Genomic DNA, 22,876 nt, shown 5'->3' with positions numbered 1-22,876 from the left:
TTGGGGTCGAACGACCATTTCATGGGGGTCGCCAAACAAGGCTGTCCGCCATTTTTTCCCCCTTTTCTTTGGCCATGCCCCTGGCACCCGGTGATGTATAAGTGGTTGGGGGTCACCACAACATGGGGAACTGTATTATGGGGTCGCGGCATTAGAAAGGTTGAGAACCACTGATCTATAATGAAATCTTTGTCCAGTCATTTGCTAATAGAACAGAGTCCATGAGGTCAGTTGTGCAGACAGCAGCATAATCCAAGAAACAATCATAGCTACTTGAATTAATCATAATCAAGTTTGGCTAGTCTAAACAAAAGAAGAAATAGGGGAGATATGATAGCAGTATTCCAGTATTTGAGGGGCTGCCATAAGGCAGAGGGGGTCAGGTTGTTCACCAGAACATCAGAGGAGAAACAATGGTTGGAAACTGAAAGAGAGAAGCAACCTGGATTAAGGAGAAACTTCCTGACAGTGAGGACAAACAACCAGTGGAACAGCTTACCCCCAGAAATCATGGGCGTTCCATCACTGGAAATTTTCAAGAAGAGACTGGACAATCACCTGTCTGAGATGGTATAGGTTCTCCTGCTTGAGCAGGGGGCTGGACTAGAAGACCTCCAAGGTCCCTTCCAGCTCTATTTCTATTTTTATTATATTCTATTCACATTTCCACACATTTAGAAGTACTTCTTTGAAAATAATTCAGTAGCACTACACAGCCCAATTAGCACATAACCAAGCACATTCAGTCTAATTTTTTCCCCACCACAATGAGCTATAATCTTTAAGAGTTACAAACTAAAGCACCAGTGGTCACTATCTATGAAACACAGAATCAAATTTGGATAGCAATTCAATGTACAGTGATAGAATCTCAACTGAATATTTACAATACCTTTCCTAGGCATTCAAAACTAGAAAATATATCAATATATCAATATATATTAATATATATCAATATATCAGTAAATAAAATCCACTTTAAGGAGTCTACAATACTCCATCTTCGTAAATTCAAATTAAAAACAAAAATGAACTATATAAATAATATAGGGTAAATTTGTAAGGAAAAAAAAGTAAACACTGGGAATACCACACTTAGTGGGCACTGGGCTATCAATGAAAATACTATTTCTCTGCAGATTAAGCTCTAGTTAGAACATTCCAGCCCTTCTGGCATGATGGAACTGCTTTAATATTTTAATAGACTTTCTAGCCAGGAAGGAAGGAGCCATTCTGATGTCTGGATACCTAAGCATCTGAATTCTTTATTAGACTCCAAAAAGTATAGGTAGTCCTTGACTTATAACCACAATTGAGCCCAACATTTTTGTTGCTAAGTGAGACAGTTGTTAAGTGAATTTTGCCCCATTTTATGACCTTTCTTGCTGCAGTTGTTAAGTGAATCACTGTAGTTGTTAAATTACTAACATGGCTGTTAAGTAAATCTGGCTTTCCCATTGACTTTGCTTGTCAGAAGGTTGCAAAAGATGATCACATGACCACGGGACACTGCAACCATCATAAATATAAACCAGTTTGCCAAGCATCAGAATTTTGATCACATTACCATGGAGATGCTGCAACGGTTGTGTGAAAAACTCACTTTTTTCAATGGCATTGTAAATTTGAACAGTCACTAAATGAACTATTGTAAGTTGAGCACTACCTGTACTATACAGGTGTTATGTGGGCATACCATGGAAGTCTAATACTGAACATATTGCTGCAGTTGAAGCTTCAAAATGCTCTTCAAGGACATACAGCACATTGCAATAATACAAATAAAAGAGGACTAAGGCATGAGTGACCATAAGCAGTACCTCTTAATCTAGGAATTGATGTAACTGGTGCATAAGACATAATTGTGCAAAGGTTCTCCTGACCACACTGCCATCTGCTTGACTGTTACCCATCCAGAACCAATTACAGAAAATAATTGGCTTTGAGGGGCCTTAAAGCTCACAGTTAGTCTTACCAAGGTTGAACTGAAGCCAATTCCTTCTCATCCAGACCTATACACCCTCCAGGCCCCAAGAAAGCACATCAACAGTATCATTTGAGTGGTTCAGGCATAGATGTACCTGAATAAGATCAGTGTACTTAATTTTAATATTTCAGTTAAGTACAAATCAGACCAGAGGTTTCCAAATCTTTTCAGGACAGAGAAAATGAAAATTATCAGAACCCCTAATCAACAGGGATATTTCTAGTGATAAAAAATTGGTTTAATTCAAATGAACTTATTTTTTTGGCCTTAGACTCCCACATAACCTCATCAAGTTCTTTTGAAAACTAGAAAAGAGTTTGAAAAAAACCCTTGAATTATATTTAAAGAAATCCAGAAAACTGAAAAATAGCAAACGTGTTGCCAAACTAATTAGTGTAATATTCCATATTCAATCCCTGTATTTTACAATGTATTTAATTCATTCTTGAATGACTATCAGCTACATTATGCATACATAATCACAACTCATGAGTCTCATATGACTTCAAAAAACTATACTAAAATCTTATTGAAAACTCATGTTTGGCATTTCTAATAGCAACACATTATGTAAGAATGTACCCATAGTAATGCAGGATTGGATTGTTTGTAATATTAACCCTAACTTTGAATAATTTTTACTCCAGAAGAAACTGGATTAAAAACTACCAAACTTAAAAGCTATTCAATTCCACAAGCACACAAAAAAAAAGTTACAGATTTTTAATAGCAATAGCAAACTTGTATACCGCTTCATAGTGCTTTACAGCTCTCTCTAAGTCAGTGATTCTCAACCTTCCTAATGCCGCGACCCTTTAATACAGTTCCTCATGTTGTGGTGACCCCCAACCCATAAAATTAGTCCCTGACTTACAACAGTTTGCTTAGTGACTGTTCAAAGATACAACGCCATTGAAAAAAGTGACTTATGACCATTTTTCACACTTATGACCATTGCAGCATCCCTAGGGTCATGTGATTTACATTTGGATGCTTGGCAACCGATTCATATTTATGATGGTCACATTGTTCCAGGGTCATGTGATCACCGTTTGCAACCTTCTGACTAGCAAAGTTAGTGGGGAAACCAGATTCACTTAAGAACCATGTTACTAATTTAATCTCTCTCTCCCTCTTTCTCTCTCCCTTTCTCTCTCTCCCTCTTTATTTCTTTCTCCCTCTTTCTCTGTCTATTTCTCTCTCCCTCCCTTTCTCTTCCTTTCGGTATATCTCTCTTCCTTCCCCCTTTCCCTCTTTCTCTCCCTTTCTCTCTTCCTTTCTATTTCTCTCTCCCTTTCTCTTTCTCTCCCTCCCTTTCTCTTCCTCTCTCTCCATTCCATTTTGTCTCCCTCTTTCTATTTCTTTCTCCCTCTCTCTCTTCCTCTCTATTTCTCTCTCCCTCTTTTTTCTCTCTTTCTCCCCCTCCCTCTTCCTCCCCCTCTTTCTCAATCTCTTTCCCTCTCTCTTTCTCTCCCTCTCTTCCTCCCTCCCTCTCCGATCGGGGATCGATTTGGAGGTGGGGAGGGGAGTGGCGAGGGCTACTGTGTGACCTTGAAGCTGACAGCAGCCTACCGGGCGGCATGCGGGACTCCGGCGCACCCTAGGAATGCCCGCCGGCACCTGGTTAGAGCAGTTGGCCGCCGCTCCATTGTGGCCGGCTCCGGCGAGGCGGGGATTCCCTGGCATCATGGAACACAGCGTGGCAACGTCACCAATGGGCAGGGTATCCTGAGGCCACCGGTGCCTGGTTGAAGCAACTGGCTGGCGCTCCGTTGTAGCCGGCTCTGGCGGCAGCAGGGATCCCCCACAGCTTGTGGCTTCTGCTGCGGTGCCCGGATTGGTTTTCCACCGTGCGGGCATTGGAATGTTTGATTGGTATTGGAGCTCAGTGAGCCTGGAGCAAGGGAGTAGCCCCCCGCCCATGGCTGGCCGAGTCACCGTTCTGATCAGCATCAACAAAACAAATGTGGGCCTCGATTCCCACCTGCTGCCGCGGGATGAGTCCTCCGGGAGGGCACGTGCCATCTGGCCGCTTTGCTTTCCCCTCCGTAAAGCCAGACACCTCGGGGAGAGGGGGAAAAGACTTGAGCCCCGGGAGGCAAGATGAGGGCCATGAGGGGTATCGCAAGCTCACGGGAGGGGAGAGGAAAAAAATGGAAGAGAGTGAGGCCGCAACAGAGAGAGAGAGAGAAGGGAGAAAAGAAGGGGGCGGTTGTGAGGTTGGCTCTCAGGGCCGCAACGCAAGCGGTCTCAAACAGCTACCTGTGAGTGGATGGCTCTGCCCCCTTCAGGCTCACGCTTGCTTCTGAAGTAAGAAGAGGGGGGGGGAAGGGCAACACGGATCCTGTACAATGAGTCCCGGGGGAGGGAGGGGCCTCGCTCTGAGCTTGTACTCTTCACGCGCCCTCAGTAAGGTTCCTGCAGGCTGTCGCCAAGCAGCTTGTTTTCAATTTCAACAAGCAAGTGAGCTGTGAAGGAGGGGGGAGGAAGGCGACGCCGTGGGGGGAGCAGCAGGGGGGAGAAGAAGCCCTGTCTTAGGCGACCCCTGTGAAACGGTCGTTCAACCCCCAAAAAGGTCGCGACCCACAGGTTGAGAACCACTGCTTTAAGTGGTTTACACCGTCAACATATTGCCTCTAACATCTGGATCCTTATTTTACTGACCTTGGAAGGATGGAAGGCTGAGTCAACCTTCTGAACTCCTTAATCAAACTTTTTAATAAAAAAGTTTCATAATAAAATTTAGGAACATTGTCAAGGAATATTAAGATTTAGCATACCAAATCTTTAGTATGTTAAAGGACATGATAAAAGGATTTTTTGTATTGTTGATACTCCTCCAATAATAACTATAGTGCCTTGCTGCATAGGTCTGTCCTACATCCTGCAATCTAAAGGAAACTATCTTGGCAGCAAGAGAAGTATGAAGACAATGATTATGCAACTAAAAACTAGGTTCAAAATTTAAGACCAAAAAAAAATCAAGCACAGTCAATTGGATTAAGTTTTTTCTAGTGAAAGATGGCTTTACAGAAGTAGTTTCATATGCACAATATTCTAAAACATGTTGTGGCTAGACTTAACCTGTCTTCCAAAGTTGCACCAAGACAATGATTTTGGTTAAAACAGATAGCCCAAAAATCACAACAACCTTCTCCTCCTGCCTTCTCAGGAAAGGTGTTGCCACTGCTTCAAGTACATTTTAAAAGAAATATTGTAGGAAAACATCCTAGAGAGACACCTATCTATGCATGTCTTCTTTAATTCAGTTAAAATTAATCTTTCACAGGTATTATTCAATTCACAAGATACAAACAAAATTTAATGAGGATATTTCTCACAGGACAGATTCCCAAAAAATATTCATGGAAACAGGAAGAAATTATTGACTCTCAGGAAGACTGCCCATTTTTCTTTTTCGTCTGTACAGTAGGGATATTTTGTCTAATAAGATACCATATAAAGTTCCTCTTTTTTCCAAAAAGGAGAAAAGAGCAATAAAAAGTAAAGCAGCATCCAAATTAACAGTGTAAAATCCCTGTAAGATATTGCATTTAAAAAAAAAAATGAATCACAGCACAACCTAAGACTTCCATTGTGCTAAGACTGTAACTCCCAGAATTTTCAATAACTTAGGACTTCTCCAAACACATCCAGAAAACACTAGGATGAGACTAGCTTCAGCATTTCACAAAGAACAACTTTCTTAGTTGTTGCTACTATAAAGTCAAGGGTGGAATAGCCAGAGCCTTTGAGACAATGCCTCACCTTGTCTTTTCATTCCCACGTTTTAGGTGCAACATATATAAAAAGGCAGGCTTTCCTTCACCATCTCTCTTGCAGTTAAATGGCAGCGGGAGGGGGAGGGAGGAGTGTGTCTATCTTGTGAAGGATGCCGGCAACATTTCCAGCTAGATCACATCTCTTTCAATCACACATATCTGCTGTAATGTTTGTCATACTCTAGTTCTGCGATTGCGTCTCTGAAAATATGTTTCCTATCTATCTCTATTCCTGATCTAGCCCAGGCTAAAATCCACCCTACCTGGCCGCGTGGCGCCGCCTGGTGATCCCCGGAGAGGGTCTCACACATACTCCAGCTCCTGAGCTGGGAAGAAAAACCTGGATTCTGCGAGAAAGGGGGAGGGACTTTGTAGAGGCAGGACAAACTCCTCGAGATCAAATCCTACCAACCAATCAATTTCCGACGGCGTTCACATAACAGAAGCCTTTTTTTGCCGGAGAGGTAAGGTTTCTGTGCGCGCAAGCGCAGCGAAGGACTTTATATCATGGGCCTTCCGCAAGAAGCCTCGTTCCAATTGGTTTGCGACTGTGCGCATCCGCTTAAACAGGTTTGTCAAGTACCCAGCGTAAACTTGCTGACCCAGAAATACTGTAGTAACAACGAGGGATTTCTCAGTCCCATACCCGCCAGATGTCTTAAGATTTGAACCGCCAGGTAAGAGCCAATAGCCTGGACTACAACTGGAGTACACGAATTTAAGGAAGATACCTATTGGAGGATCTTATTTTATTGAGTTTCAATTACATCTTACAGGTAAACAACACGATTGAAAAGAGTACCCCAAAGCAGTACCTTTAGATCTGGAAGCAGACAGGACAAACAGCTGAATTAGCATCAATCTGTGTTCTATTTGTAATGGACAGTTGGGATTCAGTAAAAAAGGAAGACAAACGGTAGTAACATCTTTGGGATGTGGACATTACAGGCTTCAATCCCAATAATTTGATCAGACAGAATTTCACAAAGTAAAAGCTGGAGGAGGAGCTGGAATGAGTGCTTGTAAAATAATGTTGATGGCACAATAGTAATTAAGAGATAATGTAAATCAATATTTAATAACTAACACTTTCAGTAGTAAAGATTTAGTAACCTCTTCATGCTTCACAAACAAGGCAGAATTGTGCAGACAAATAAATGACAATCACTAGCAAAGATTCAAAATTATTTCTGAAAATAATCTAGAATTTTTATCTCCCAACCTGCCAAACTAACATAACTTAGTGGACATGCTTAACAGGATTGCAGTATTAGAAAAGATGCAAATGTCCTATGGAAACCATGTTCACTATTCACTCCAAGCAAAACTGCGTATTTTGGAAAATGCTTTGAGCAGCAGAATCCCAGCCAACCAAACTATGTATACAACTATAGATAGCTTTGATAAGGCCCCAAATGTACAGGTAAAAATATATTTCGCTGTCATTCTAGGAAAAAGAATCATAAATCAGTTTTCTGTAGGGTTTTTTTAGTGGGTTGCTACCTGGAGAAACCAAGAGACTGAGCTCTACAAAGCCAGCTCGGTGAGCTTAGGCCAGTCACTCTCAGCTCTAGGATGAAGGCAATGGTAAGTCATTTCTGATATCTTGTCAAGAAAACTGTAGAAACATGTCCAGGCAGTTGCCAGGACTCAACAATGACTTGAAGGCACCACAACATAGTCACATAGTGAGGCAGAAACCTTGATGTGGTTGTGGGCCTTGAATCCTCTGAAGGGATAAAAGCTATGCCAATAGTTCAACCATACTGGACAGGTCTCATCAGAAGAGTCAGACAAAGAATGCATCTTTCAAACAGTATGATGAGACATACTTTACAGAAACCCGTACTGCATTGGGCATCACCCATATTAATAAACACCATGCTCGAAGCTCCTGGACATCTGGTAACAAATAGGTTACAAGACTTAGGACTGTTGGCTAAATAATCAGGGCCAGCAGCTACAGGGCTAAAGAAAAATTGTTTAAATATACTGTGGGAAGTCAGCCCCCAGAGAAGGAAATATTAAAAGGGCAGAAAAGCATGCTCAGTTTTCTTAATAGCCCCAGGTCTCCCTTCCCCAAGCAGAAACCAGCTCAATAGAGATGCAGATGTAAATCCAGGGAGCTAGGAGATTAAGAAGACAAAGACCTAAAGTCTACATACCAGAGTCATTAGCCCCAGCACCAGGGAAGCAGGATATGACCTTTGGTCATAATAGGACTAACCCATCACCATCACAATACCAGAAAAGCACACTCAGACTCCGATCAAAGTTCATGCCACAGGAATAGAAAGCAACTCAAAACAAAAGGCTCCAGAGGGTATAAAAACCCACTCCCCACATGTGCTCAGCCCTTTTTCTCTCTTTTCTGCCAGACCCATCTTTCTGTCTAGCTCTCCTCTTCAATAAACTGCAACCTTCTTTCTAAAGCAGTCGCCATATTGTTTATCCCCAGCTTGGACTGAACCAGGATGAAGACTTTTCTTCCAACAATACAAAGATTGAAAACAATGTTATGTTATTACAAATCAAACCCTATAGATTAGATAATACCTTAAAATGTTTTTTCTGCAAAGAAAAACAGCCAGAATCAAAAAATAGAACAGAGATTACCATATCAACACTGATTTAAAATAAAGTATTCAGAGAAATAGAATTAGAAGAACCACAAAAATTTACTGAGGGCAAAGAAATCAAAGCCTTACCAGTAATAATCTGCAGAGACAAACCAGGAAGTTGGTGTAGAGAAAACTAGCATAGCTATTGAATTGTTTTTCATTCCCAAACCAGGCACTCCATTCTGCCTCCTCCTCAAAAGGAACAAAGCCCTCTAACTAAAAAGATGATGAATTGAAAGAATAAATGAGCATCTACAACAGCACCAAAACAACAGAATAAGATTGCCTGCATTGAAGCTTGTTTCAAAGAAAGAGCTAGCACAAGTTTTGAAAGATGCCAGTACTGTAATATCAAATATAAGCACCAGCTCACTGTAAGAATTAAACCAACTAACGTACAGCACAGGTGCAATTATAACTGAATAACTGGGATACAAAATCAAAAACAAGAAAAAAACTGCACCACCAAAATGGAACATCAAAATGGAAAATAAGATCAGCCTCTGCTGCTTTGGGCTTAGTGCAATATTCTTTACTACTGTACCTAGAAACTTAAACTGGTTCAGAATGCAACTGCATAAACAGTAATAGGAGCCCCTTGATTTACCCATGCAATGTTTTTGTTGCGTGAGTTGCACTGGCTTCCAGGTTTTTTTTTAGTGCAATTTAAGATCCAGTCATTGCCTTTAAAGCCCTATAAGGCATAGGGCAGGTTATCTGTAGGACCACCTTTCCCTGATATCATTTACCAGTCCTACCAGATAGGGTAGTAATACTCCTAAAAGTTGCCATCCGATTGGAGCTAGAAAAATGTGTCTTTTCTGTAGCAGATCCTGCCCTATGGAACACTCTTCCCCCTGACATTTGGCAGGCTTCCATCCTGACCTTCCTGACTTTTTCTCCAAGCATTGGTCAGAATTGCATAACTGCATATTAAATAGTTGATTTGGTATCAATTTTGTTTTTAATGTTTTACTATTTTAATTTATTTATTTTTATAGTCATAATATGGTGTTATATGTTTTAACATTGATTGGGAGGTGCCCACAGTTGGTTAGAAGATGGGCAGCTGTATAAATGTTTTAAATAAAATTAATTCATTAATAAAGATCTCAAACAGCAAACTCAGTGGAGGAAATACCATCAAATCAGTGAATACCTGGATAATTCCAGTCATTAGGTATACAGATGGAATAGTAGACTGGACTTAAGCAGAATGAGAAGCCCTGAATAGGAAGACCAGAAAAATAATGACAATGTATCATGCCCTTCATCCACACAGTAATGTTGACAGACTCCATTTACCAAGCAACATAGGTGAGCCTGCAATGTTACAAGTACCTCAGATAGTTGTAGAAGGAAAAGGTGCAGTGGAAGAATATCTAAAGGACAGTGAAGAAATGCCCTTAACCTAGTGCAACATGAAGGTAGGAGAGATCACATGGGTTTACAAAAAAGACTAAATGAAGAATAGAAAAGAGACATGGCAAGCAAAATCCTTGCCAGTATACACACATACATACACAAACACATACCCCGTAGCAGTTAAGCAGAGAACAAGATCGGGCAATGGTTAAGAGCAGAGAAGTTGAAGAAAGTGACAGATGGGGCTAATTCTACTGCACAAGATCAAGCCTTCAGATGCAAAATCAAAGTTGAAAAGAAAATGCTCCTTTTGCAAAGAAGCTAAAGGAACTATGGAATACCTAGTTAGCTACTGCAAGAAGATTGCATAGTCTGATTACAAACAACAGCATGACAAAGTAGCAAAGTGTATTGGAAAATCTGCAAGAAATACTATTTGAGTGCAGGTTTTTTTATGGGGGGAAATACAAAATAGACTAATAGAAAATAAGCTGAAGTGCTCTGGGATTTTAGAATTAACAGACAAGCAGCTGCTAAATAACACTCCAGACTTAACAATTTTTGATAATAAAAGCAAAAAAAAGTCTAGACAATGGACTTGCAGTACTTGGAGACAGCACAATATAAGAGAAAGAACTGAAGAATATCAGAAAATACAAAGACCTGCAAATAGAAGTAGAATGACTATGGCAAAAGAAAGCAAAGATACCATTCACAACAGCAGACATTTTGAATACAATCTCAAAATATATCTGGTGTACCATGTGAGCACCATCGGAATTGACAAAATCACCACAGTCCAAAAGACAACTTTACTTGGAACAGAATATATCCTGAGACAGTATCTTCAACACTAACAAACAACATCTGCCTATTCCAGGTCTTTGGGAAGAATTTGATAGGTGGATAAAAATGTCAAACCCAGTCTAAACATTTGGCTGACTGCAAGCAACCATAATTTGATTGGTTTGACTGATTGAAAACTTGCCATTTTAGGTAATATATTGAAAAATATTTTTTCCTTAAATAGATAGTAGAATGTGGACCCAATGCAAAAGATGCATCTTAAAACATTCCTCTAATGTTTTACGGTTGACTGAAATAAATTACATTCTAGGTATGATTTTTTTTAATGGTAATGGTGAAACCTTGTTCTTTTAAATGTTTTGTAACTTTATAAAGGATTTGTGTTTCTCTATGACTGCTGAATTTGGTAAATTTGATGGGAGTGTGATTTCCTGGCCTACCTTCCAAATTATGGCTATTTGGTAGCTGAACACATCAAGGTATGCTAGTCTGATTTGGAAATAGGAAGATTTCTGAACAGATTTCTGAAGTTCAGAATTTTGCTTGCAAGATTTGAGTATTATAACAACAATGGCCACCTGATTTTGTGTGATTAGTAAAGTTAATTGATTTTGGTAGCAAAGATGGTTATCTGTGGCTATTTTAAGGAAATATTGAATTGCAAGTAAGTAATGAAATAAGCTTCCAGTGAAAAATTTGGACTTTTTTGCACCGAAGATGAAAAAAAATCTTACAAACCCAGACAATTGGGTCAATGTAGCTGGCTGGAGATAGGCACTATGCCCTTCTAGTTTGTTCTTGATGATTTGAGTTAAGAGGTTAATCATTCTTAATATTGAATGAATTAGAATTCTCTACTGTGCTCATTTATAATGAGTGTTTATTTTAAATATGCCCATTCGAGTTACTTATCTTTAATAAATTAGAAGATTTGTGGGTTGGTTTCCACTAAGTAACAGTTAAAATTCTACATTTGTAGAATCAAGAATTTTCCCATTAGAAAAAACAACGAAGCCACATAATTTATTTTTAAAAAATGGCTCAGAAATAAGCGTGTTTAGTCAACTATTTAATAACGGCTAATTTATATGCAAAGGAAATAGTATAATAGGAAGAATTAAGGTTCTGAATTAGTACCCAGAGTGCTAACAAAGTACCGAAATGTGTGCAGTGTAAAATAAAATATACAACAGAGAGGAATCTTACGTTAAACCAGCCTGCGCTGGGCTTCCCCTCCTTTCTAACGCTTCCACGTCATCACGTGGCCTTTCGCTCGCCGTTGCTAGGGTGAAGCTGTAAGCAATTAATATGGCGCTCCCTATCTGGTACATCCGAACTCATAGGTCCCGTTTCATCCAATGAGAGACAAAGTTTTAGATCGCCTTCCTATAGCAACGCGAAAGAGGTGGGACCAAAGGTTGAGCTCGGTTGAAGTAGTTGAAGAACGAGATGGACTCTCAAATGAGGTTGTGCAAAGACGCGGGAGGTTTCTTGTAGCGGGTCTCGGATGGCTTTTCTCACGTTACAACAGATTTGATATTTGTTCCGTGGTGGATGCTGCGCTCACGGTTGTTGCCTTGTAAGTTACCTCAATTTTGTGTCTTAGTTCTTTCTTCGGAATGGGTGTGTCAAAGCCAAGACTGCAGTGATCATTCTGAAGAGAAAAGGCCTTTGCTTACCAATCACAGTGTCGGACAGCTGTATTAGGAATGCAATTTTGGAAGATATTGTAATATAAATAATTAGAGAATTCTTATCCAGAGCTTATTAAACTAATTAGTATTCAGAAACTACTATAACATGAAAATCTACTGGAAAAAATAAAATCTCGCTTTGTGCTATTAATTGCTATTACGATGAATTCAGGGATGAATGCTAAACTCTTGTTCGGTCCTTGAAAATGTCTTTACAGCGGTTTAGTATAATGCAATAGTTTTTTTTTTCTTTGAAATCAAAGAGAAACGACTTGCATGTTATAAACAAACTCATGCGGAATTTCTCCCTCAGTCTTCTATGATGGAGTTGGAGAAGATGGTCCTAGAAGCATCCAAGTACCAAACCTTTACCTTAAACAGTAATGTAGCTTATTTTGAACAGGGATAGCTGTGTAACAGATTGGATAAGTCTGTTTCTCTTATTGGGACTTCTGTTTGCTTTTATCTATTATCAGGTGTATGACTACATAAGACACTCAACCCTATATTCAAGAGTTTATTTACGCCAGCAGTTTCGTAGACATGACGCAGCTAAATGTTGCCTTATTTCACACAAGTGAAATATGCAGAAAATCAACAGAACAAAGAAAATCTGTCTGCTTCAATATTCAGCATACTTGGATTTTGGACCTTGTCCTCTCACTTTTTCAAGTCAACTTTTTCCCAGCCTTGAGAGTTGGAGACCTCTGTTCTATGTTTATATAGGCACTTTTCCCTCTAGTTGGAAAGTTGTTAGTTCCCACCTCACCAGATTCACTCTTCTATTGTGGGAGTTTAGATTTACCATATCCTAATTTTCTACTTAATGACTCTTATTAGTTTCAGGTATACAATAAATGCTTATTGGTAATTAGAGTAAAATTTTGGTTCCCTATAAACTAATTCCTTTGAGGCAGAATAAAACTGCTGCCAATTCATTCTGCTACTCATCAGTCACGTAGTAAAGGTTGAGTTTCTGTAAAACAGATCCACCTTTCAGTGTAGTTAGACATTCGAAGATGATAAGCTGATAGTACTGAGAACTCCAGATCCAGAAAAATCAATAGGTAATTTTGTAGTATATCGAGGCACTTTCATTCCCCAAAAATGATTAATCCCTAATGACTTTAAAACAGTTAAATATCTTATTTTATCCATAGTTTATATAAAGTAATATTTAAGTCTCTTAATGTTAAACGTGTTCATTGACAACCCCAAACGTTACTTGTGAGCTATTCCCAAAGAAGACTTGAATGTTGAAATAACTGATTTAGCATAAACTTAATTTAGATAAAATGCATAGGGCTAATTGATATAACTGAGATTCAGATTCAGACTTAATAATAAACAGTTAATAAAAAATAAACAATTCAAACAAAGCATCTTTGGTTAGTTCAACTATATGAGTGCAGAAAATTAAAAAGTTATTGCTTTGGTGATGTGCCTTATACTTAGAAATGATGTTATGCAATGTCATCTAAAAAGTTTTTATATTATATAAGTTATACTGGGCCAGGACAAACTAGGGAATCTTTGCTATCCCAGTTACCCTGCATTCACGTATTTAAATTTTAATTGGTAACACACAAAAAATGTTGGTACATGATCAGTTTCTAAATTCTTTGTTTTAGGCAGCTTGTGGCAACATAAAATCCAAAATTAATTCTGGATTTTAAAAGTAAAATTATTACATTTAATTTCCCTGGTTTTTTTTTAACTGTCAAAATTGTGAAAGCTATCAGGATACTTCATAAACTGTATTAGTGCAAATAAAGCATCCTCTTTGAAGCATTATGCCAGTGTGTCTTTTGCAAGGGTCAACATGGTTATATGTTCTCTTTGTATGTACAAAAAATGTCATTGCAGTGAAGCAAAAATGCATATATACACAGATATGCAAACTGTCTAGGAAACCTTCAAAATAGCTACATTGACCTTAACAATTGCCTTAAAAAGTCCCTGCAGTATACTTGACAAAGTTTTTCAAAAATAGTTTGTCACTGCCTTCTTTGTAAGGTTTAGAAAGATTGACTGAACCACGGTCCCCCAATTGGCTTCCATTTTCTAGCCTGGTGCTTTAACCTTTGGTGTTGCACCACACCAAACTGGTTCTGATTCCTGAAGACATAGATACTTAAATTGAGGAGGAGTTTTGTTTATATCAATATATTCTGCGAAGCTCCATTTGAATGCTTTGCACTCCTCTAAAATTTGTCATTACTGTATTCCTTGTCTTGTTACGCTCATGACACTTGAGTCCCTTGGAAGTTTGGATAGTTGCAGACCTTACCAAGTGGTTTATGGATGCATTCAATTTTTCTGAAACAGAAAATTTTGAGATTTATAATGCAGAATTTCCTCTCTTTTTATTGGCAATTTGCTTTAAATAAAAACGTACTTTTTAGTGCGTGCTACTTTGAAAATAATATGGATCTTCTAATTGTTACTAGTGTTTCTATATTTTGTAGATTGTTAATAAGCCAACTATTTCCGTGTTTCCCATTCTTTAAAAACCAACTATAATACAAAGCAAACAAATGAACACAAACTAAGTATAGCTTAACTGAAACAAAAGATTCAAATTATAGTATATTATATCTTGATCGTATTAAACTCAGTGATTCAGAGACCAGTTTATAATGTAATTTTGATCTCACAAATGCTAAAAGAATAAACTGATTTTCTCCGTAGCTTATGAATAAGGATGCCTTAAAAAGCTACCATGGACAAATATATTAAAGTGCAAAAGATTGGTGAAGGATCTTTTGGAAAAGCAATTCTGGTTAAAGCAAAGGAAAATGGCAAACAATATGTTATTAAGGAAATTAACATATCCAAGGTATGTTTCTAAATTTATATTTCTTTTTCATTACTCTATTTACAAATAAATTTTAAGAAGTAGTGCTTCTATTTTTAAGATGACAAATAAAGAAAGAGAAGAATCAAGAAGAGAAGTTGCTGTTTTGGCAAATATGAAACATCCGAATATTGTTTTGTACAGAGAATCATTTGAAGGTTAGTCTTAATGATAAACTGATATTTTGAAGTCAGGAACGTAAGTCTTAAAACACAAATTGAATTAAAGATGCTAAATTGTCAGGATTTGCTTAAATAGTATTTTTACTACTCAGGTTTTCTAGCTGGTATTTCTTGTTTATGTTGCAATTCCATGTCTGCTCAATAGGAATAAGTAATGCTGATCAGTAGGATTTCTAAGTGAATGTTATTGAGTTATGATATAAGGTAAACATATCTGTTTCATTACTTTGAAAATATATAATTATTAGAAATCAGAAATTAAGAAATTACTTTATTAATAGTATATGTAAATAAACGCCAACTTTTTTCTTTTGTTACAGAAACTGGCTGTCTTTATATAGTAATGGATTATTGTGAAGGCGGAGATCTGTTTAAAAAAATTAATGCACAAAAAGGAGTCTTTTTTTCAGAAGACCAGGTAATAGAATTTAAGATATTTATTTATTTTATAGGCTATCCATCTTCTAAATGACATAGAACAAATAAAGTCATTTAGAAGAGCAAAACAACAACAAAATAGATCAGGCCAAATAAAACAAAGAAAAACAAGAAAGGGATCTAAAACCATCCTATTCCAAAACCTCTGGAGAACAACTTGGTATTTAAGGATTTCCTGAATGATATAAAGGTGGAAGCCATACAAATCTCTGGGTTAAGATCATTCCAGAAAGCTTGTGCTTTCTGATCCTCAAGATGACATTCTTTTATTGATGGGAGTACATCCACCTTGCTGGGAGGGTGGAACTTGGAAGGAACTTGTGTGTGATTTCTCCCTGCCTGTCAATACTGATTGAAACCACACACATAAAATGGTGCCTTTTACTCCCATTCCTGAAAGCTGGTCCCAAAGGATATTAAGGTCAATTATGTCAAAAGCTAGTGAGTGATCAAAGAGTGTGAAGATGGTCACACACTTCCTATCCCTGCTTCGCCACAGATCATCAACAAGCACTATTAATGCCGTTTCCTGAACTTTGGCCTGAAACCTGACTGCAAAATGTCCAATAATCTTCCTCCAAAATCATCTGTAATTAAATCCTGACTGCTCTCTCCACCCTCTTTCCAAGAAAAGGAAAGGCGGAGAGTAGATGATATTTGTCTAAGTTTGTTATATCAAGCTATGTTTGTTTGAATTGGTTATCTTGTCAAAAGCTGAAGAACTATGACTTCCGGTTCCGGTTCGTGGCGACTCCGGTCGAGTAAAGAGACTTGTCTCCACCGGCTGTGTTTCTTTGCCGGTAGACCCCCCTAGTGGGTCAAAAGTTGCCCTGGAGGGGCGACCACTGAGGAGGAGGCTTGCTGGTGACTGCGGGAGGGCGGCAGCTTCTTCCGCAGCTCCAGCTAACTCCTTAGGGCCGACAGAGCAAAGATTGTCCTGCAAGATGGCCGATTCCTTAGCTGCACCAGCCAAAAGTCACAGGTACATCTAAGCATGAAAGACCCACCACGGATAATCTGGGTGAGACTTCTCCTTCTCCTCTCTTCACCCTACTTGATTTTTTGCCTGTCAAAGCTCTGTTGGAATTAATTCCCAGCCTTAAAAGAGCGGTGTTTGTATGCGTGGGAAGAAAGGCGCCTGAATAAAAAGACAGAACAAGTAATTTCAATGACTATATTTTACTTTCATTTACTTTGGGGTACAAAAAAAATCTTTTTTTAGAGCTTTACTATCACTTTAAACTGGAAGAATTTTTTTTCTACCTTTTCCTTTAAAAGAGAGAGAAAAGGGGAAAAATAGTGTCTGGGAAAGATTTTGTAATCTACTGAGGACATCTTGTGGTGAAAAGTTAATATTGCAATTATCTGTTTTTCTTTGGAGAGGAGGTGGGCTTGACCTTCAAACTATTCTTGAAGAGAAAAGATAAGCTGATCCAGCTGTAGGAAATTGTGGGGGTGGATATTGTTTATATATAGCCTCCACTAAATGATAAAAGGGACTCTCTTCAATTACTACTAAAATGGAGAAACCTTATTTACAACTAAACTGTAAACTTATAGTGGAAAAAATTTATGAAGCTACTGAAGAAGTATGCGCTAAAATGAAAGAGATTATTACAGAAATAAGAGCCAGAAACCTTATTCCAAATTCTCCAAACTGATCTCCAAACCTTATCTGACTATGCTATAAATCAAAATATACCAGAATAAGAACTAATTGAGATTAAAGAGGAATCTATTTTACCTTATAAGCATTCCATCCATATTCTCGAGGATCAGAAGAACCAAAGATTGATACTGGAACTTTTGAAGCAACGAGGGTTTAATGACAAAAGAGCCACACTCCCATTACAGAGGACGGGGTGTTTTCTATTGACTCAAATGATATTACAAGCGACAAAGGGAGATTTACTTGCTGAGATAGAAGCTTTGTTATGGAAACTGGCCTGGCACAAAAAGAAAGCCAGGATAAGACTGAAAAGAGAAATTTAAAACTATATGTAATGGATTAAAAGTCATTGTAGAAATATGGATTGATTTAAGGTTTAAGACTTAGAGTTAGAAGCGAGAGAAAAATTGGTGATTACTAGAATATATATGTTAGATAGATTAAGAATGTAATTTTTGGAATAATAGATTTATTTGTATGAAAACTATTTTGTAATGTAATGAATGAAAATGGAAGAGGTTTTATAGTGGTTTGGATTGATTCAATAATTAATTGAGTATGTTAATTTAGTACGATGATGCTTTGTGTAATAATTGGGTGTTTCTAGATATGATAACTATTTGGATGAGATTTTAATTTTGCCTAACGGACTGAAATGGTTTAAGGTTTGGTATTATTTTGTTTTGTTATAGAGATATACTGATTGATGGATGGTATATGTATAGGGTAGAGTTATATTTTATTTTAATTAGGATAAATATCGAGTACTGGAAGAAAAAATAAGAGAGATTCGTGATAAAATTAAGGATTTAGGAGATTAAGAACTAGAATACATCTGGAAGGGATACCCGAAGTGATAATATGTTTATTTAAGGTTAAAGTGGATTATGGTAATTGTAAATTAATAAAGTTTAAAAACAGGATTAGGATTTATAGAAATTTAATGTAGAAATGGATTATTTTAAATATATTATATTATTTGAGGGAAATAGGGAATATTTAATGTATTTACTTAGGTTATTTTATATGGATTTATTGTTGGATATTTGACTACCCCAGCACCACGGTGTGTCCTGAGCACTTTGTTGTAAGAGTTTGAAAAACTAATAAAATTTGTTTAAAAAAAAAAAAAAGCTGAAGAACTGCACACACCTCCAAAGAAGCTGATACCATGTGGACCCAAATGCAAACTATCTTCTAGGTGGCTTTGACAAATCTAGAAAAATATGTGTTAAATACAAAAGGTCTTGGTATGCTTTGCTTGCTTAGAAAAGGGAAGAGATTGATTCATGAATATGCAAAACACTGTTGAAAAGATACTTAATCTTTATTATTGTCACTGACCATATTTTTAATGACTTCATTAAAAGTGAACAAAGTATGAAAATCCACGACATAAGAAAAAAGCATAAATGCTATCTAGAAAGAACAATAAAAATGATTAAAGTTTCCCTGTCAGGTTTGTCCAACATTAAGGCTCAACTCCATTTCTTGGCTGAGGGAACCCAGTGTTGTCTGAAAACATTTTCCATGGTTGAATGGCCAGTATGGCTATATACCAAAGACGCACAGGATGCTGTTACCTTCCAACCAAAGTGGTACCTATTAATCTACTTGCATTTGCATACTTTTGAACTGCTAGGTAATCCAGAGCTGGAGCAAGTAACAGGAGCTCATTCCATTGTGCGGAGCTTGGGTCTCCAACCCAGACTGTCAACTCTCAAGCTGACAAGCTCAGCATCTTTAACCGCTGAGTAAGGCATCAGCATGAGTGCGTATGATGTACTACTGCCACTAAATATGGATAACAGAATATTAACAATGGAATCTAAGTGATAAAAACAAAATGACAAAATTAAAAATATTTCAGTGAAGTTGAAAAGCAAAAGTATTTGTCTACTCTGATAAGGCTTTGCTGATACTCAAATTGATTCTTTCAGTATTGGTAAATGTGAATACAGGTAGGCCACATTTAACAACCACTTGTTGAACAACCATTCAGACTTATGATAGTTCTGAATGAATGGTACTTATGACTAGTTCTCAAAGTAGTTCTGACTGTCTCAGTGTCCCGCTGTCACATGATCATCATTTGTAACCTTCACCGCCAGCTTCTGATAAGCAAAGTCAGAGCCAGCAGGAGATCATGTGATGTCATATAGTTTGAGATTTGCTCAACAATGGCAATCAGAAGTACTGCAATTGCTGTTACTAAGCAGCACAATCATGTGATATTGCACTTTAGGACCATGTTGCTTAGTATCAGACATTCTAGATCCAATTGCTGCTGTTAACTGTAAAATAAAAAGAAGTTTGGAAACCATGTGATTTTGCCTTCGTTGTGCATCCCAATGGCTAGGAACGGAAGATACTGAGCTGCCTTTAAGACAGTTCCTGACTTCAGATTCACAGTCAAAAAGAATACACAAGGAAGTAGAAATGGAGAAAGAAGGACAATAATTATTGATGGTGGTGACTTGAATCTCAATACAGTATTTGTTTTTTAGGGAAAAATATTTTACCGACCTACCATATTCATGGGTCTGATGCTATTATAAATCCTTCACTCTCCTGAAGCCTTGTCTATGAGCAATATACAGTTCTAGAGAAAAAAGACCAGAGTATTTGAAAATGCCTTTGCCTGAATTTTAGTTCTGACCACTTCTTGTCTTTTCAGAAGGAAAGAAAAGGAGCTAATGAAGCGGACATTCCCATCTATGGGAGTCTCATTCTCCATTACTTTTCCTTACTCTTACCTTTGAAGAGACAAGGACTCATTATGTTATGAGCACTGGCAGCATTTTGAAATGGTAACTCTTGAGACATTTATAAAAAGGTTCCCATTTCTTCCTTATACAATATTCTGAAATATACCATATGTCAATTTTTTTCTTTTTGTAAAAAATTAAAGTAACTTTGAGAATAAATCAGCATCTCGCAAAGACTAATGTTTAAGTTATTTTAATCTCATAATCAAAATATAATTTTCTAACAAAAAGTAATTTTTTATAACTATAGATCATGGATTGGTTTGTACAAATATGTTTAGCACTGAAGCACGTACATGATAGAAAAATTTTGCATCGAGATATAAAATCACAGGTAAGTTAAATATAACCATTTTATATTGAATTTTAATAGGTATGCTGAAACCTAGTGCTCGCAAATATTGATGAAATAAATTGAGTCTGAACAATTCTTAAGACTGGAGAGGTGGTTGTTCAAAGCAATAGTTATATTGCTGAAATATAGTATTTCAGAAATGAGCTGTACTAAATATCAAGCTCATGGTTTTTCTTCCCACTTCTTTTTATATGTGTAGTTATAGGATTTTAAAGTTCTAGATTTTAAATAAATCATTGTTTCCTGTTGTGCCTATTTGCATTAGCAAATTTATTTAAATAAGGTTACAAACAAACCTGTCTTAAGCTGCAGGTTTCAGCAAGTTTCCCAAGTTCATACTTTCAGTTTTGTCCTCTTCCATGAACAGAAGTGCGGGAGCCTTAAACTACTTTTAGCTCATAACATGAAACCAAAATTCTAGGCTAGAATACCTTTTCAAGAACAATTTGTCCCTAAATAAAAGTCAAATGAGTGGTAATTGATGCAGCTGATGTTTAGTTAGGTTAACAATGTACAGACTATAGCTAAGTATTTAAAGTATTAAAAGAAGAGCTTTACTAAATACTTTAACATAAACAAAACAAATTATTAAAACAGATCCTTTGCAGAGCTTATTAGTTGGTTCAAATCTGTTCCTGTTTGTGCACATGTGCACAATTCCACTGTTAGTAAAGCAGCCATGCATACAGAGTCAGCTGGGGTGTCTTGAAGCAACTGTGTGATACTTTTATTATTTATTATTATTTTTACAAATAACTCCAACACAGTTTCTCCTTCTATTTTTCCCCATAACAGCAAATCTGTGAGGTGCATTGGGCTGAAAGAAAGTGATTGGTCCAAAGTCACCCAGCTGGACATAGTGGATTGCAGCCTAGTTCTATCATGAATTTAGTTGTTTTATTAATTTAAAATATTTAGTATTTATTTCATCTTATCTTAGATTTCTCCTACATGTGTTTACTGCATCTCTCAAAAGGACTACAACATTTTTTAAAAAAAATATGCTATTTGTATATTAACTGTTATCTGATCATAATTAAACAATTTGATGACTCCTGCAGTTTAATCAAGCATATTTTTTCTACTTAGAGGCTGATACGCATTTTAAGTCATAAGGTGAAATAAGTTTTTAAAGAAAGATTATTTGATTCTGTGCATTAATTTGCTTCAAGATAAAAGTTTGATTCATTTGCAGAATTTTGGGACTGAATTGCTGGATTGCACTTCACATTGTGTAGCCATGTTTGAATACAACAAAATTGCTTTGATTTCTACAAAAATTGTAGTGGTTGGATTAACAGAATACAAATCAAAATTAAACATTATAAACTGTATGTTATCTCTGAATAATATAATGTAATAATATAATAATATATGTAATATGTAATAATCGGCCAATGTAGTTTCTAATTTTAATTGTAAATTCTAAGTTAAAATCAAATTATTGTGCATAATTTTTTAAAAAAATAATAATATTACATTTTTTTGTTCTTCTACTCCAGAATATATTTTTAACCAAAGATGGAACAATACAGTTGGGAGACTTTGGAATAGCTAGAGTTCTGAATAGGTAACCTTAAAACAATCCCCATTGCTTCAGTTTTAATATTATTAAGGTGGTTTAATTGATTAATACCATTTTATTTTTTTAGTACCGTGGAACTTGCTCGAACTTGTATAGGAACACCATATTATTTGTCACCAGAAATCTGTGAGAATAAACCTTACAATAATAAAAGGTAGCGTGTAACTATTTTCAATTATAATCTACATAGATACATGACGTTTCATTGTGCTATCATTTTTTTCAACTTGCTTGTTCTCATTCAACTTTGCTTTATTTTAGCTTTGTAGAGAAATTAGTGTTTTTATTCAGTCTTAATATAATTGTTTTAGATAAAGAAATAAAAATGTAATTCTTAACTACTAAAAACTGTGTAATATGTAGTTCTGACTCTGTAAAGCAGTATATGTTGTGCAATGAATTAGAAAACCTAAGTGTATAGTAAACATTTTAAAATACCATTATATATATTTGACAATCAAAATATGCCTCCATAATTAGCCATCTCATTCTGTGTAGTTTACTAGGGCAGGGCTTTTCACCAGTGGTACGGGTACCATCTGTGGTACATTGGCACCTGGCAGGTGGTATGCGACCATTCTAGAAAAGTGGTAGCAGGGTAGGGGAATGAGCTGAACCGATGGCAGCACCGCACAAGCCTGAGTGAGAGATGGCTGGAGCTACAGGGCTGTCAGAGCTCAGCAGAAGCGCCAGGATCAGTGCCGCTTTCCAGCTGATTGGTGGTTCTTCAGGGCTGTCAGGGCTCAGTGGAAGCACCAGGATCAGC

At 37.1% G+C, this 22,876-nt stretch overlaps 2 protein-coding genes across 22 annotated transcripts in view; one reads left to right on the top strand and one right to left on the bottom strand.

Annotated features, from left to right (window-relative positions):
- The window catches only part of CLCN3 (chloride voltage-gated channel 3), a 68,342-nt gene extending 62,151 nt beyond the window's left edge, over positions 1–6,191 (bottom strand). For 2 of the 3 annotated variants that reach the window (XM_039326487.1, XM_039326490.1), the window contains exon 1: positions 6,033–6,191. The gene's annotated coding sequence lies outside the window, so the exon portion shown is untranslated. Of the gene's footprint in view, positions 1–5,755; positions 5,967–6,032 lie in introns of those variants that run through there. The other variant, XM_039326488.1, reaches the window with a different exon arrangement.
- A 146-nt stretch (positions 6,192–6,337) lies between these two features.
- The window catches only part of NEK1 (NIMA related kinase 1), a 94,600-nt gene continuing 78,061 nt past the window's right edge, over positions 6,338–22,876 (top strand). For 14 of the 19 annotated variants that reach the window (XR_005554666.1, XR_005554667.1, XR_005554665.1 and 11 more), the window contains exons 1-7: positions 11,983–12,141; positions 14,948–15,095; positions 15,175–15,271; positions 15,616–15,713; positions 20,421–20,504; positions 22,028–22,095; positions 22,178–22,264. Coding sequence is in view for 15 of the 19 variants with exons in the window: in XM_039326477.1 (XP_039182411.1) it covers positions 14,979–15,095; positions 15,175–15,271; positions 15,616–15,713; positions 20,421–20,504; positions 22,028–22,095; positions 22,178–22,264 (551 nt within the window). In the remaining 4 variants the exon portion in view is untranslated. Of the gene's footprint in view, positions 6,546–11,982; positions 12,142–14,947; positions 15,096–15,174; positions 15,272–15,615; positions 15,714–19,044; positions 19,174–20,079; positions 20,213–20,420; positions 20,505–22,027; positions 22,096–22,177; positions 22,265–22,876 lie in introns of those variants that run through there. The other 5 variants (XM_039326473.1, XM_039326472.1, XM_039326483.1 and 2 more) reach the window with 5 other exon arrangements.

Source organism: Crotalus tigris, unplaced genomic scaffold (assembly GCF_016545835.1).
Source record: "Crotalus tigris isolate CLP2741 ecotype Arizona unplaced genomic scaffold, ASM1654583v1 scf7180000024341.3516292, whole genome shotgun sequence".
Taxonomy (NCBI): domain Eukaryota; kingdom Metazoa; phylum Chordata; class Lepidosauria; order Squamata; family Viperidae; genus Crotalus; species Crotalus tigris.
The sequence above is the reverse complement of the archived record's forward strand: the minus strand, read 5'-3'. Positions and strand labels throughout refer to the sequence as shown.